The sequence below is a fragment of the Malaya genurostris genome, chromosome 3, assembly GCF_030247185.1.
Source record: "Malaya genurostris strain Urasoe2022 chromosome 3, Malgen_1.1, whole genome shotgun sequence".
Taxonomy (NCBI): Eukaryota; Metazoa; Arthropoda; class Insecta; order Diptera; family Culicidae; genus Malaya; species Malaya genurostris.
Window position 1 is genome coordinate 90282921 of NC_080572.1, and position 15299 is coordinate 90298219.

At 34.8% G+C, this 15299-nt stretch overlaps 3 protein-coding genes across 4 annotated transcripts; 2 read left to right on the plus strand and 1 right to left on the minus strand.

Moving 5' to 3' along the window:
• Positions 1–153: 153 nt before the first annotated feature.
• Positions 154–9518, plus strand: LOC131434475 (transmembrane protein 42). The gene is made up of 3 exons (XM_058601209.1): positions 154–358; positions 8983–9129; positions 9212–9518. Exons 1-3 carry the CDS (start codon positions 233–235, stop codon positions 9344–9346), a joined length of 408 nt encoding a protein of 135 aa, XP_058457192.1. The 5' UTR covers positions 154–232; the 3' UTR covers positions 9347–9518.
• On the plus strand, positions 6164–7730 carry LOC131434472 (uncharacterized). The gene has a single exon (XM_058601206.1). The coding sequence runs from the start codon at positions 6310–6312 to the stop codon at positions 7282–7284; it is 975 nt and encodes a 324-aa protein (XP_058457189.1). The 5' UTR covers positions 6164–6309; the 3' UTR covers positions 7285–7730.
• On the minus strand, positions 9334–12875 carry LOC131434473 (probable transmembrane reductase CYB561D1). 2 transcript variants are annotated; one of them, XM_058601208.1, is made up of 3 exons: positions 12276–12875; positions 10062–10363; positions 9334–9974 (listed from the first exon to the last, which is right to left on the minus strand). In XM_058601208.1, the coding sequence occupies exons 1-3, from the start codon at positions 12340–12342 to the stop codon at positions 9456–9458; spliced, it is 888 nt and encodes a 295-aa protein (XP_058457191.1). In that variant the 5' UTR covers positions 12343–12875; the 3' UTR covers positions 9334–9455. The 2 variants fall into 2 exon arrangements, with proteins under 2 accessions (XP_058457191.1, XP_058457190.1); XM_058601207.1 differs by lacking the exon at positions 12276–12875 and having other exon boundaries at positions 10062–10518.
• Between the last annotated feature and the right edge of the window lie 2424 nt (positions 12876–15299).

The window sequence follows — 15299 nt, forward strand, 5'->3', positions numbered from 1 at the left end:
GATCAAAACTGGTGTAGTTCGGTTGCGCAAATCAGCTATTAGGCAAACTAACAAGTGGTTTGATAATTCCCTACACTTTACAATTATCTTGTGAGCAAACCCACTGAAATAACACAAATGTCAAATTTTGGCAGTTAGTTCTTTTGAAAAACAGCTAAAAGGAATTGATTACGAATTTTGTTTTGATGTTAACTGGGTACTTTCGGATCTAGAAGTGCGTGATAATTCAATAATGAGTAATGACCAAACAAAACCGTACTACGCCGTTGTTTCTGGTATATGTGCTTCATCGGCTAGCTTTTTCGGAAAGCTGAGCTCGTTCGGCGAACAGCTGGCTGACAACATCGGTAACAAACAGGTGAGATTCCTACATACTAATTCAAAATGAATAAGACGAGGGTTGTAAAAGTTATGCTCTCAATTATTACCGAAGTTACCCAAAATAAGTAAACCATTGATTATACAGCAGAAACAATTGAATTACAATCAGATCTGCCTGATTGTATTTTATTTTGTATTTTGATAGCAAAATTTTTATTTTCAACTATACAATATATTGTGTTTTGTATTGATATATATATATATATATATATATATATATATATATATATATATATATATATATATATATATATATATATATATATATATATATATATATAATATATATATATATATATATATATATATATATATATATAATATATATATATATATATATATATATATATATATATATATATATATATATATATATATATATATATATATATATATATATATATATATATATATATATATATATATATATATATATATATATATATATATATATATATATATATATATATATATATATATATATATGTGTGTGTTCTAAAACGAGACAAGGTAGCTCACGTTACAAAACAAACATTGTTATTGTTGCGATGCATGTAGCGATTCGGCGCTTGTTGTTCTGTTTCTAATCATAATTAATTTTTTTTTTGAAAAACAACTTTCTGGGAAATTTTGATATTTTTTCTAAGTCCCAAAAAGTCGATTTTTTCAAAAAAAAAATTTTTCGAGATGACACTAAACCTCGAAGTTTCATGCAATTCAAAGCCTTTTGGCATCAAAATTATTTTTTCGATTTCGAAAATTTCATGTACCAATTTCAGTACTTAATTACTGAATACAGGTTCAGAATTCAAAAATAAGACTATGGAACAGATTCCTAATTCTAGAGCTTGATTTGTGAAACTGGTTTCTTGATTAGGTTTTGTAACTGATGTTCGTTCTTATTTTATGTCCGGGACTCAAATCTAGAACTCTGATTCAGAATTTCAATTGCAGAATTCCGGAATGACTTTTAGATCTGTTTCAAATATAGAGCCTTTAACCTTATTGAGTACATTACATCACAATAACCGAATACTGCTTACACGCTCAATACGCTTACATAACTCATGGTTTGAGTTGCGATTACTCAAATTCATAAACGGGAACAATATGTCAAAATTTGAGTATGGATTTGAGTAAAATAAACTCGTTGCCATGAGTTCTCTCGCATTTATTCATACATTAGAGTAAGCGTTAAGTTTTTAAACATTTGAGTGAAAAAGATACTTCTTGCAGTTCAGTGCGTTTTCATTCTCGGAATATTCTTATCGAAATAAAGAATGCAAGAATGCGTCGTTTTCCATTGCCGATTCTAGATCCGGTTCTAAAAACATGAATCAACGTCAATCATAGATGTTTTGTGGTTTCTATTATGCTTAGTGAAAAGCACAACATAAGGTTATCAAAACAATTCAATTTGTACTCCAAACCGTTCAAAAGGAAACGGTTTTGAATTACTACTTTGCGCATTCAAAAGCAAGAAGAATAACTTTGTGTATGAAAATTAACGTAGGAAAATTTCTTCATTTTGAGAGCAAGGAACTCAAATTTTGAGTTACTCAAATTTTGAACAAAATATTTTTTTCTTATTTTGAGTAAAAATTACTCAAGTTTTGACAATTTTGACCCTTAACGCAAAAATGAGTAGATAGGTGGTAACTCAAGTTTAGAGTACGTGCACTTTTTATGAATTTGAGTGATGTGTCACTCAATTTTGAGTTATGTTCAATGAGATTGTATGATTCTGATATGAAATTATGCATCTTTTCGTGTAATATTATACCCGAATAAAAAAGTATGGGTATGTAATGTCAGAGACATAACTGGATGTCGTGAATAAGAATATTGAAAGTTGATCGATTGTGTGAATTGCGGAACTTTCCCACTTTTCACTACTAAAATTTTAAACGATTTTTGACGTCGATTATCTCATTTCGAATTTGCATATTTCATTAAAAGAAACTATTAAGATGCTGTACATGATTCATTTCTCCCTTTTAGAATGACCAAGTTGTGGAATTCTCTACACGGGCAAAATTCCCATTCTAGAAATGAGCAAAACGAGTCATGATTTGGGGAAAATAATATATTTTCATGTTACGATAACACACCATGATTAAAATTTCTCGGATCATGATCCATTAGGACTAATTTAAACGTAACGCACTTGACGTTGTTGGGTATAACTTCAGACGTGTTTCTGCTACGATGGTGATTTTTCAACTTAAATTCAGGCGTTATGTGTGATTTTTGCAACGATGGTCATTTTTGCAACAATGGTAATTTTTGCAATATTAATTCAGTGAAAAGCACGACGAACTTCTTTTAAAATGAAAATATTCTTTTTTTGAAAAACGACGACGCAAGAGATAACGTGTTTACTTGCGTTCATTACTTCAGTTTTGATTTTGTGCTTCAGAATTTAAACACTTAAACGAACTGCATAAAAAAAACACGAGTGAATCAAACATCTTAAAAAGAAACTCTATGTCGAATTCATGCAAAAAAATCGTCTTATTCATAATATTTAGGCGCATCAATATAGCTTGTGTTGTTATATCTATGAAACAAATTAATCAAAGTGGTTGAACAAAATATTTTTCTGATTTTCGTTAGATGGTGTTCCAAATTCACAATCGAATTAAACGCTAGCTCTCGAAATATTATTCTAGCAACAACAATCTCATCAAATATGTAAGAATACATTCGAACAAAATGTAACATTAATGTTTGTCAAATGAAAAGCGTAGCCGTGCTTAGTCTCTTATGATGTCAATTTTCGGTTTATTTTGTTTATTTTTATATTATGTGTTTTTATGCCGGGGGGGTAAAACAACACGATTATTAAATAACATGCTTCAGGATCAAGTAAACATTTTCAGTAGGTCTTGCTTTTCAATGTCTGCTTTTCGCTTTACCATCAATCTATTAATCTATCACATCACTTGAGGCAGAGGGTTCAAAGTGATATCCGGGTAGAAAATTACGAGCTTTGAAAGAAATGCATTCTTCAAATAACGCATTTTCGAACCATGATTAATTTTCATGGGAGAAGAGTTATTGCTAATGATTTTATGTTAAGTCGAAATGATTGGTTTCATGATTTTCTAATCATAACAGCAGTAACGGATTTCTTTCCGTGTACGATATTTAGCACAGTTCGGAACATTTATCTCGAACGATTTTTGCACAGCGAAAAGTGCACGAAGCAAATTAAATTATTTTGGATTTTCACTAAACTGATGATTTTTACCTTCGATTTGTAAAGAAGTAATCTTAAAAGTTCTTTAGATAACATTTAGAGCCATGAAAATGGCTGATTTTATATAATGTTGTCCACTTTTCATTTCTTGTTTTCTTTCTCTCCAATGCAAACGATCAGCAGCTGATGCAATCGTTCTTGCTTGAATTGAAACTAGCTTTGCGAACAAACCAACACATCCGCCCGCAGTGCCAAATGATGCGAAACTGGTTTAATGCGTCTTCTCGCCTTGAAGACTGGAGGGTAAATGAGAACTACGACCTGAGCGGTTGAGGTTTTTAACCACGCAGAAGGTGCACTCTCCGAAGCTGCTGGTTGATAAAATCATTCCCACGACGTCCGCTTCCTTCCAACGCACAAGAAGAAATGATCGATTTTTGATCACGGTTCCCCTTTTATAACGTTCAGTTGAAGATATGTGCCTGACTACCTCAAAATCGTCGTCCTTGCGCGAAAAACCCAAGCAAAAGTAAAGAGTTTTCCGCGTTGTTTTAAAATTTCAGAAAACTTAATTTTTGAGTTGTTTGTGGTTATCTCACACTGTACAAAATATTATCCTAAATTCCTGATCATATTTTTGATGAAATAGTGATAGAATTATGTTGCTGCAAGATACAAGTCGAGATATTCACGATTAAGTTCTGCCCATTCTTCCATATGGCTAATTTTGAAAAGGCGCCCCATAGTAAAGTAAGTCGTATTCACGACAAAAGGCGGGTGGGTAATGTCAGAGACATAACGATGTCGTGAATACGAAAACAACTGACAAAAAAAAAACAAACAATTCCTCATATTGGAAATGGTTCCACAATAGACCTTTGTCTACCGGTGCCCGACTCAATGGTCTGTTTCAAAATCAGCAAACTAAAGTCCCGTGTTGATCTCCCGTTGAAAGTTTTATTGGACATTTATCGGACCAACGGTTCAACCTATTGAACTCTTCCCTTGTACGTTTTTTTCTTAGAGGGAAATGTCATTGAATTTTCGCTCATTTTATGAATGTGTTAGTGTAAAAGTTAGGCTACTTACGCTATTTCATTACACTCCAGATAGAGGGATGCATGACTAAGGCTTTTTTGAAAATTTCCAGCGAATTATATGAACTGGTTATTTACTAGTTCTATACATAAGAAAAACTTGAACATTTAAATTTATATTTTCAGTTATATATATTTTTCATTTAGAAATAAACTGAAAATTAGCACGAACACGTGCAAAATCGGGAAAGAATACGAAGAAAACGAATTTACAATTCTCGGTTAATTTTTCAAAAAGGCGTATAAGCAAGTGACAGTTTCTCTTTGTTTACTTTCTCTTTTATTAATTACCAAGTGGTTTCCACGTTTATCACTCAACTCTTTGCATGAAATCATACCCGAAACTTTCGAATTTCAAACAGAATAGTGATATCAAAGAAAATCTTTTTAAGCACATCACAATAATCGAAAGAAAGAGTGATTAAAGAGAAACTGTCACTTGGTTATACGCCCTTTTGAAAAATTAACCGAGATTTCAGTCCGAATCTTTTCACTCAATTCCGATAAATTTCCGGACCAACCGGTTGGAGACGAAATTCGTTCGGAATCGGTTGTAACACTGGATTGTAATGTAATGCCAAGACTTTGCTTTTTTCAGTCGGATTCTTACCATACAAGACTGAAAGAAACATTTTAAGCCGGTTTTACAGGTTTAGTGCTTCGGTTTAATTTTGTTCATGAAGGCAATAACAAAGTATTTGCACCACAAAACATGATATGCGAATGAATATATCTCGGGTAATTTTTCAAAAGGGCGTATAAGCAAGTTACAGTTTCTCTTTAATCACTCTCTCTTTCGATTATTGTGATGTGATTAAAAAGATTTTCTTTGATATCACTATTCTGTTTGAAATTCGAAAGTTTCGGGTATCATGCAAAGAGTTGAGTGATAAACCCCGCATATGGTTTGGCTACCTGGGCAGCCATGGCCCCCAAACGGCTACCAAAATTGATTCAGTGATTCAGTCCAATCCAATTTGACAAAACAAACTCGCCTGTATCTAAGTTAGCCGAGCGTTTTCATCTTCCCACCTTCACTGAAAATGTCAAAGATTTCAATGTGTAAAAAATCCTGGTGGATACGTTGTATCGTTTGAGTTGTATATCTGGCAGCGGTGAGGCAGTCGGTCACCAGAATGTCTGCCAGCCATATTTTGCCCGCTGGCAGCGTTTAGTCAGTCATCTGGCAGCCATGCGTATGCGGGACGTGGAAACCGCTTGGTAATTGATAGAAGAGAAAGTAAACAAAGAGAAACTGTCACTTGCTTATACGCCCTTTTGAAAAATTAACCGAGATATATGAACGATTTTCAAGACCCGTCCGGCGAGAGAATGGCGCAATTTTGACAGCAGCCGGGTTCCAGCCATTCGCCCGCCTGCTGCCAGAATTCCTCACAAGCGGGAAGGGTAATAAAAATAGTTTTTTCGGTCATTTTCATTTGGCGTGCATATGATAGTATCATTTTTCATAGCTTGTTGTCAAATAGAGTGACGTTTTACTGGTTTGTGATTGTTTGAAAAATTGCTGGGAAAATATCTCTAACATTGGATTAGATTACCACATCTTAAGAAATTAAACAACAACGAGAAGGTGTTGTTTGGCTACTTGTATATCATTATTTCCCCAAAATGGGTCCAACAAAAATGACTCCGGAGGACCAACAATTCAACATTTCATTCGTAGCGGAGGTAAAGAAGCATCCATGTCTCTTCGATAGCAATAGTACGGAATACAAACAAGCCCAGGTTCAGGACAAATCCTGGCAAGCTGTGTCGGCAAATGTTAATGAAAGTGTTGATATGTGCAAAAAACGATGGAGAAATCTTCGGTGCTGCATGACCCGATATTTGAAATCTGTCCGCGATAACGCTGATAGTGGATCCAGTGTTCGGAGGAAGCCGTATTATTTGTACAACCATATGCAGTTTGTTGTTCCGTATTTGAAAATGAAAGATGGTGAGGGATCGACGTATGAGTCGGAGGATTCAGTTTGGGTGAAGGGTAATAATACCGCTGAAGTTTTGAAAGAGGACGACGAGGAGGAAGAAGAAGACCAGGACCAGGACATAGAAACAATTGATGTACAAGAGGAAGACCATCAACAGATAAAGCAAAGCATTATTCAGTCGATCAAGATTTTACCAATGAGCCAAGAAGAACAGAACCAGGAAACGACTACCACCTATGAAATCATTGAAGCAACCCCATCCAAGCAACCGCGTATCGAATCTGTTCACAGTTTGTCAGCAGTAACACCCGTTTCGACTACACAGCAAGCGGTTAAGCATAAGGATCCATTGAATCTTAAACATTTTACCTACACTGTTGCCGCCCCGCAGGCGAGCACTGCTACCCTGTACACGTCCACCCCCATCGTAACCGGACAGCATCAGCTGCAAGCAGCCACCTCCAGCTCGAATGTGCAACGAAAACAGGCGGCACAGCAGATGCATGCACAGAGTTTGGCTAACGCCGCGGCCGATGCAGACAACAATTTCTTCAAAAGTCTCATTCCTGATATACAGTCAATGAACATGGATCAGAAGCGGAAGCTGAAGATCGGTATCCTGCGTTTGATCGACGAAATTTTGAGTACAACGTAGAAGCATTGACTTCTGTTGGTTTATATTTTTTACGACTTAATTTGTAGCTTTAAATTTAATTACGTTTATACGTATGAGATAAGGAATGCGACGTATCTGCAGTTAGGTAAAATGAGTTATTGGCGTCTCTAGACACTTCTACCATCACTGTATGAATCTGCCAGTAGTCACTAATCAAAACGATTTAAATAATTAAGAGATTGGCGCATCTATTGCTATCCCAAAATATGGCGTATAGCAAAGAATGCTGCTGCAGTTTACGCTGATTTTTTTTCAAATTCATTTGCTATATTTAGACAACTGATGATTTGCGGAATAATTGAATCATCCGAAAGCGTATTCGATAGTGTTTATGTAACGTACAAATAAGATGTTGTTTTCGCAGGTTTTATTTTCGAAAATATCAAAATTTATTATCGTACAATATATGTATCTGTCATTTTAATGAATGGTAAATAAAATAACTAAAAATTGTAAACTGTGAATTTTTAATTAAATCAAGGGTTAATTGTTATTTTATGTGCAAGCGAAGTCAGGGTGCTACATTCCGATGCGGATCTTGATGCGCAGACGAATCGTAATTATGCAGGACTATTGCATGGCTATTACTACGATCCTTCAGGCACCTCGAGACCTTTCAAGTCATGGCTTTGACACACTACATCTGGTTTGTTAGACCAGAACCTTAAACTCTGAACCGCCAACCCGACCTTGCTTATTTCAATTATAAAGGTTACAGTCTTCAGTGAGAGTAAAGTCTTCCGCCTTTCTCTATAGAAATGCGAAATAGCGAATTTCGATCGAAGACCGCTAGTGTTGTATGCCATTCGGAAATCGGAAATATCTTTCTATCGGTGCCATTCAAAGAATGTGAACGGCTGAACAGATTTCAACCAGTTTGAACTCATTTGAAAATTACTTTTGGTTTATTAATCGAGTTCGAAGATCAAATGGCTATCATTAAACGCACTTTTTTTTCTCTCCGCTAAATTTTATCTGAGATGGCTAAACCGATTTCTACAAGTTTATGTTTGTTTAAAAGTTTTTAAGGTGTTAAACTTTCACATAAGTATTGCTAGTGTTTAAAACACACCGATGGCACGATTGTCATCTGCATACAATTGGCTTTAAGCCGTAAATTTTGGTTCTTGTTCGCTGTCGGATGTTGTGTTTAAACAGTGTTCACACGTTCATATTTTTCTTCACGCGGTTGCACCGGTTGCACCAACATAAGGCAACGATTTCGATGGAATATAATCAAACTATAATAAACCACAATTTCTTTTTCTTATTCAAAAAGAAGTCAAATTACTTGTTTTGAAGAGAATACTGGGCTATCTAAAGCGGTACCGCGGCCTATATTTGCATGAAATCATCTTCAAACATAAGATTTATACCGCTTAAAAAATCAGGCTGTAATACAGATACGCGTCTTTCGGAATATTATTCATATATTCCATCGTTTTTTAGCTGAAGGACGTAAATAAACTAGTAAAACCCCTCTACATAACACAAGGGGTGTACCGATAGTAAATAGCTTGCGCAGTTCAATATAGGTGGAACTTGTGCCCCACGGAATATTATTTCTAGAAGAAGTAACTCATAGTGTCATATCTGTTAGTCTGTGGTTATTCTACAAGGACGATGATCTAAGTTTTTCTTCTTTTTCTTTACTTGTGGCTTCAAATGTACTTTCAGTTAAAACTACTTATCCAAATCTTATGCATCGGAACTATGGTTTTACTCAACGCTTGCGTCTGGCGATTTTTCGTGAAGGCTCTTCACACAAACGGGGGAACACTGGTCGCGTCACTCGTTAGTGCCGCCACTAATTACACTGCTTCGGTATGTAATCCATCGAGGTAGAAACCTCATTGTGTGTAAGCTACTAACCTATTTAATCCGATATGAATTTATGAATTAATAGGCAATCCTAGGTTGGCTCATATTTCATGAACAAACATCAGTATGGTGGTGGATTGGAACTGCTTTTGTACTAGGAGGACTACTTTTGATAGTGAACGACGACGAAGAAGAAAAAACAAAAAGTAAACAGAAATAGAAAACATATTTTTAATATTGTAAAAAAATACTTATTTTTGATTGTGAACAATGCTTCACAAAGGTGTCTGATCCAGCAACGTGATAAAGATTTATAAATAATATATCATTCATAAAGTAGTTCTGATAGCAGATTTCACTCTACTAATTGTTGCAGCTATAGGGTTGATTATCACATACAGTGCCACAGCTATGATTCCTACTAGCAAGGCCATTCGGACCTGACCATTGTTATCCTCCTGAAACCATTTGGAGTAGATTCCGAGTGCTATTGTCGTAGTACTCAATACGTACGTCACAGTACCCACAATCGCGTGTCCTATTTTAGAGTAAATTGGCCTCACTAGCTGTCTTAGTTGGAATCCGTACTTGGAGAAAACACCACCACAAATTGAAATCGAAGACAAAATGATCGTTATTATGCCAAATATAGCGTGTGTGGTTTGAAAATGAGCTTTGTTCATGCGTACTTTATTAAGAAATATACAAACAAAGGCAATGGTTATAAGAACAACAGCCACCGTCTGTAAAATCCAGTGAACGTAGATTCGGGTCTTGTAGTGGCGCTTGTAGGTCAAGAGATTGGCACCGGAAAGCGTAAGTATGGCCTGTGACATGAGTATAAAATACTAGAAATACAAGAAAAAAATAATTTTTATAGACATTCGCAGCAGCTGGGTACTGTTTATTTCAGCTTCCGATTGCATTTAACTTACCCCAATACACATGAAAGTAGGATGCCATGAGAATAACACAGTTGCTTTATTGAAACAATGGTAGGTAATAAAACCGGTTATTGCAAACATCAGGAAATTGGCCAGCACATTCAACATGATGAGTTTATTACTTATCATTCTTACTGGTTGTTGCGCTCTCGCGTTTCGCGATTGTTGCACCAGCGTATCCGGTCTTCCTCCAACACTTTGGGATGCAGAGGTTATCTCATCACCTTCCACTTGATCCATTTCCTCACTGATAGCAGTTTGATTGGAATGTGCTCCACTATCGGAATACTGGCCTACAACGTTACAAAAATTGAATGAATCGTAGTCATAACTTTTCGAAACAGCTGACAGAATAAACAATATATAGGTTAACGTTTCTTCAGGGTTGTAATCGATGACGATTGAAGCATAAATCTCGATGAACATTATGGTCCGAATTACATAAAAAATCAGTTTCTTACAGGACCTTACACGAGGGCAAGTAATGTTATTATTACCAAGTAATGTCATTTTTAATAAACGTTTAAAGGCAGTAATGATGGATTCTCCAAACAAATTTGGAATAGCATTACTATAGTAATCATTAAAAATAACATCCTCAAATTTTAATTTTGATATGGAATTTATTACAGATGGAAATAATAACCTTCTTCTTTCCATCTGTATTGAATCCCACATTAAAATTAAAATTCAAACAAAAAGCAAGCAAAAAGGTCACACATGCAATGATTGGTATAGCGTTGGTTGTACAAAATTAAAATCAGGTTGTGTTCTCCAAGAATTCAAACTATTCTTCGTAGTACAATCATGGCGAATTTTTTTTGTTCATTAGCGGTAAATTTTTGTCAATCATTTATTGATGGAAGATTTGTGTTAATTGGTATGAACCCCAGATCGATTAACTACCTGAGATTCCAGTATTCAAATATTTCAAACATCTTCAAGAAGGATTGTATAATCCAAAAAACATTTTTAATATTCATAAATACTTGTAACTGTCTGCAATGCTACATAATAAATCTTGCATTAAAACTTTGAACTCCACGAAAGCCTACCGAAAACCTCTATAAGAGCATGTTCCTGCCAAGTGGACCATTCTTCATAAGGCTTATAAAGCAAAGTGAAGAATCAGAATAAACTTGCGTTAAAACTCCAAATTCAGGAAAATTTTAAAACCAGCTTTACGATCAACATTAAATTTATTCGGATGGAACGTATTTCGCTATGAATAAACTGTCGTTTTGATAATATATTTCTTGACTATGTGTGGGTGTCATGTCTGCTTTGAATGCAATCAATAAGAAATATATTGGATTTTATTTACGAATTTGAGGCTTTTTCCGAACGTAGAAACATTATACGCTTTTATTTCTATAGTGAATGTATGGATAAAAATAAAAATTATAACTAATCGTCTTGAAATAAATGCGGTTTTTCGAAAGTCTCCTTGATTTATGAAAATTATTTTCTGATTCATTGTCATTTTTATATAAAACTATTTCGTGGCGTTAAACTTGTGCATCATATTTCCTCGTTTTTGCATTTCGAGGTTTATTTGATGTCAATAAAGGCTACAACAAAGAACATCATAATGGCGGCCACGAAATATTCTTTAATGCAAATTACACTAAACCTAAGAAGCAATAAATATAATTGCCCACAACAAATGTGTCATAAATGTACTTTAAAACCCTAAATGAACACACACACAAAACTAGATTTAAAAATGTATTTAACTGACAATAATGTTTTAAAGAATATGTTAAGAGCGTTTGCATGGTTTTATTCTAGTACAAATTGTTTTATTTTTAGTCCAGTTGTTAGTTTAGGTAAAGGGTTTTATAGAAGTATTAAAAACTATGATATTACTTGTCAAAAGAGACACTTATTATAGTTGTCATAAAACAGGTAGTGATTGAAAAATCAATTACAATCAATTATAATCAAATCCATAAGGTTTTCGAATTGTTACTTGGGAAGTGTGAGCTTTGAGCTTGACTTTTTGCTCACCACATCGATCTCATCAGAGATAGAATGGAGGAAATTTTCAGTTTTCACTAAACCACGATTGGGGCGGAAAATCAAGTTTTGCCTCAGGCGCAAATTTTCCTAGGTACGTCACTACTTTCAAAACTAGAAAATACTTATTGAAATGAAAAAAGCTGATGTTTCTGAAAACCATAAACCAATAACTAACATACACACCAAAGGATCCATAATCCTTTGTACTTTTATTCAAAATGGCCTTCGATTGTTTATCGTTATGGAGCATTTTCGTTAATTTAACACTTTTATAAGGAACCAGTTCAAGTATACCACAGCTGCTTGAACAGAATAAAACTGAAGTGAAAAGTAATAGAGAAACTGTGCATGTTATCTTATCATTGTGCCACAGATACAGACATGTTATTTAAGACAGAATCATTTAATTTATGATACTAACACGTTTTGTCTAAATCGAATTTAATCTAGCGAAATTACAAATGAACTTTGCAGCTCCACTTGGTTAAACATGCACATATATTTTATCAGAATCAACTCTTGTTTTGCTTGCAATTTCGAATTGCTCACATAGATCTGCAACCAATATATAAGGCCTGCTAATATGGTTTCTGCATACTAGTGAATTTTCGTTTTTATGAGAGCGACGAATGATTTTGTGTGTGCTATGTCTGTTTATCTGTGATTTTATTACACGTTCTTACAAGCGTAGATTATTCAGTACGTGTGAGCGCTGGTGGAATAGTAAAATTTGGCGTTGTCTTTACGCAAAATTCATTCAGCTTATCAAAATATAGGGTGATATTGCATCTTTTCATCACAGTTTCAGAAGTCATCGCATAAGTTAGAGTGAAATCTACTGTCACTGCTCGATTCATCGACTAAGATTAAAATAGGTGCATTCATTTCAAATTTACACGTTGCTCTAATAACAGTATCGCACAATTGTCGAACTATTATTTCTGCGAAATTGCTTCTTAAAGCCGAAGCGAAGGCAATGTATCTAAATTTCCAGCACTTGCAATGAAATTTTATATATTCGGCTAAAAAGCTATGACAAGATGAGACAACTCGCGTTACAATTATGGAGCCAATTTGAGATCTTCGTACCAATTTTTTTCTTTATCAAAAAGCTATTCTCATCAAATATGCAATGTTTGCATCGCGGTTAAAGCAATTAAAGAGTGGTCAAAAGTCTAATATAATAATAACCTTTGTCAGGGCTGTCGCAGGACCCTAGACACGTTTGTTTACAACTCATAAAATCTACAAAATTGCTCATTATTTACTGTCAGTCAAAATAGGATGAAGTATTCGTTAAGAGGAGGAATATAATTATTTCATATTTGTTTAGATTGTAAGGTTTTAACCGACGACACCAATTTAACTACCCCTCAGTAACTGGTAATGTCAAAACGAAATAGCTTGGAAATTTATTGAAACTGGCAACAAATACCGAAAATTATTTATTCCGAATAACCTTAAAAAGTTACCTTGTAATCCACAAAATTTACGCTCGACTGATAATCTTCGGTCCCGAAATGTGCAGAACATACGCGCCAGTTCTTTACACTATTGTATTCCTGTCCGAAAAAAATAAACCAGTTTTTTTTTTTCTAATAACCGGGTTCTTCGGTGCTTGATGATATGAGATAGACAGATCAATTTCTCGAATTTGACGATTGAAATATCCCGGAATAAAACATCGCATTTTACTGTCAATATTTTCGCAAACAGAATCAACTCTAAATATTTTCATTAAACCAAAGCCCGCAACGTCACTTCTCAAGTAGCATTTTTAATATTAATAAATACTTGTAGCTGTCTTCAATGCTTCTAAATAAATCTTGCATTAAAACTTTAAACTCCACGAAAGCCTACTGAGAACCTCTATAAGAGCATGTTCCTGCCAAGTGGACCATTCTTCATAAGCTATATAATGCAAAGTGAAGAATTATTTTTCTTGACTATGTGTGTGTGCCATGTTTGCTTTGAATGCAATCAGTAAGAATATATTGTATTTTATTTACGAGTTTGAAGATTTTTTCGAACGTAGAAACTTTATGCGCTTTTATTTTTATCATGAATGTATGGATAAATATAAGAATTATAGCTTATCGTCTTGAAATAAATGCGGTTTTGCAAAAGTCTCCTTGATTTATGAAAATTATTTTCTAATTCATCGTCATTTTTGTATACGTTGAAAGTCCATCATATTTTTGCATTTCGAAGTTTATTTGATGTCAATAAAGGCTACGGCAAAGAACATCATAATGGCGGCCGCGAAATTTTCTTTAATGCAAGTTACACTGAACTTAAGAAGCAATAAATCAAACAGCCCATGTGTCATAAATGTACTTTAGAACCCTCAATGAACACGCACACACACAAAACTAGATTTATGAAACTATTCAACGGACAATAATGTTTTAAAGAATATGTTAAGAGCGTTTGCATGGTTTTATTCTAGCATTTGCATGGTTTTATTCTAGTACAAATTGCTTTATTTTTAGTCCAGTTGTTAGTCTTGGTAAAGAGTTTTATAGAAGCTTTGAAAACTATGATATTACTTGTCAAAAGAGACACTTATTATAGTTGTCATAAAACAGATAGTGATTGAAAAATTAATTACAAAACTCCTATAAATTATAATCAAAGCCATAAGACATTCGAATTGTTACTTGGGTTGTTAATGTTTTTTCTTCTTCACGTCTCTATGTTATTCCAAAATAAAATGACAACCGCACTAACACATAGAAAAACGTGATCATCAGTATATTTTACATCGTGGGTTACGATAGCACTGGCTAGAGTGCCTTATGTACGATTCAGATGGTCCGCCTTCTTCCGTCACAGTCAACCTCCGTCACCTCCACCGTCAAGATTACGTGTGACGTTACGTGTGAATGGCTGTGACGTTACGTGTGAATGGCTCCATAAGAATGCGTGTTAAAGGCTATCCGCATTATGCCGATCCGAGCTCTCCGGCGTCTACTTTTTCTCCGCTTCGTCTATGGATGAGCTGCACATGCAGCTGTGTGCATGTGCAGCTCAGCCATAGCCGAAGCAGAGAAAAGGAAAACGCCGGAGAGCTTGGATCGGTCGGATCGGCCTAATGAAATTAATCTTGACGGTGACGGTGACGGAGGTTGACTGTGACGGAAAAAGCTGGATCGTCTGAATCGTACATAATACTTTCCTTACCGGAACGTTTACACGCTCCGTCCG

Excerpts from the sequence above, each read along its gene's own strand:
- LOC131434475 (XM_058601209.1), top strand. The coding sequence starts at position 233 with ATGAGTAATGACCAAACAAAACCGTACTACGCCGTTGTTTCTGGTATA. Across the intron at positions 359-8,982 it reads ACAACATCGGTAACAAACAG|TTAAAACTACTTATCCAAAT; the intron begins GTGAGATTCCTA and ends ATGTACTTTCAG. Across the intron at positions 9,130-9,211 it reads CCACTAATTACACTGCTTCG|GCAATCCTAGGTTGGCTCAT; the intron begins GTATGTAATCCA and ends ATGAATTAATAG.
- LOC131434472 (XM_058601206.1), top strand. The coding sequence starts at position 6,310 with ATGGGTCCAACAAAAATGACTCCGGAGGACCAACAATTCAACATTTCA.
- LOC131434473 (XM_058601207.1), bottom strand. The coding sequence starts at position 10,496 with ATGTTCATCGAGATTTATGCTTCAATCGTCATCGATTACAACCCTGAA. Across the intron at positions 9,975-10,061 it reads CTACTTTCATGTGTATTGGG|TATTTTATACTCATGTCACA; the intron begins GTAAGTTAAATG and ends TTGTATTTCTAG.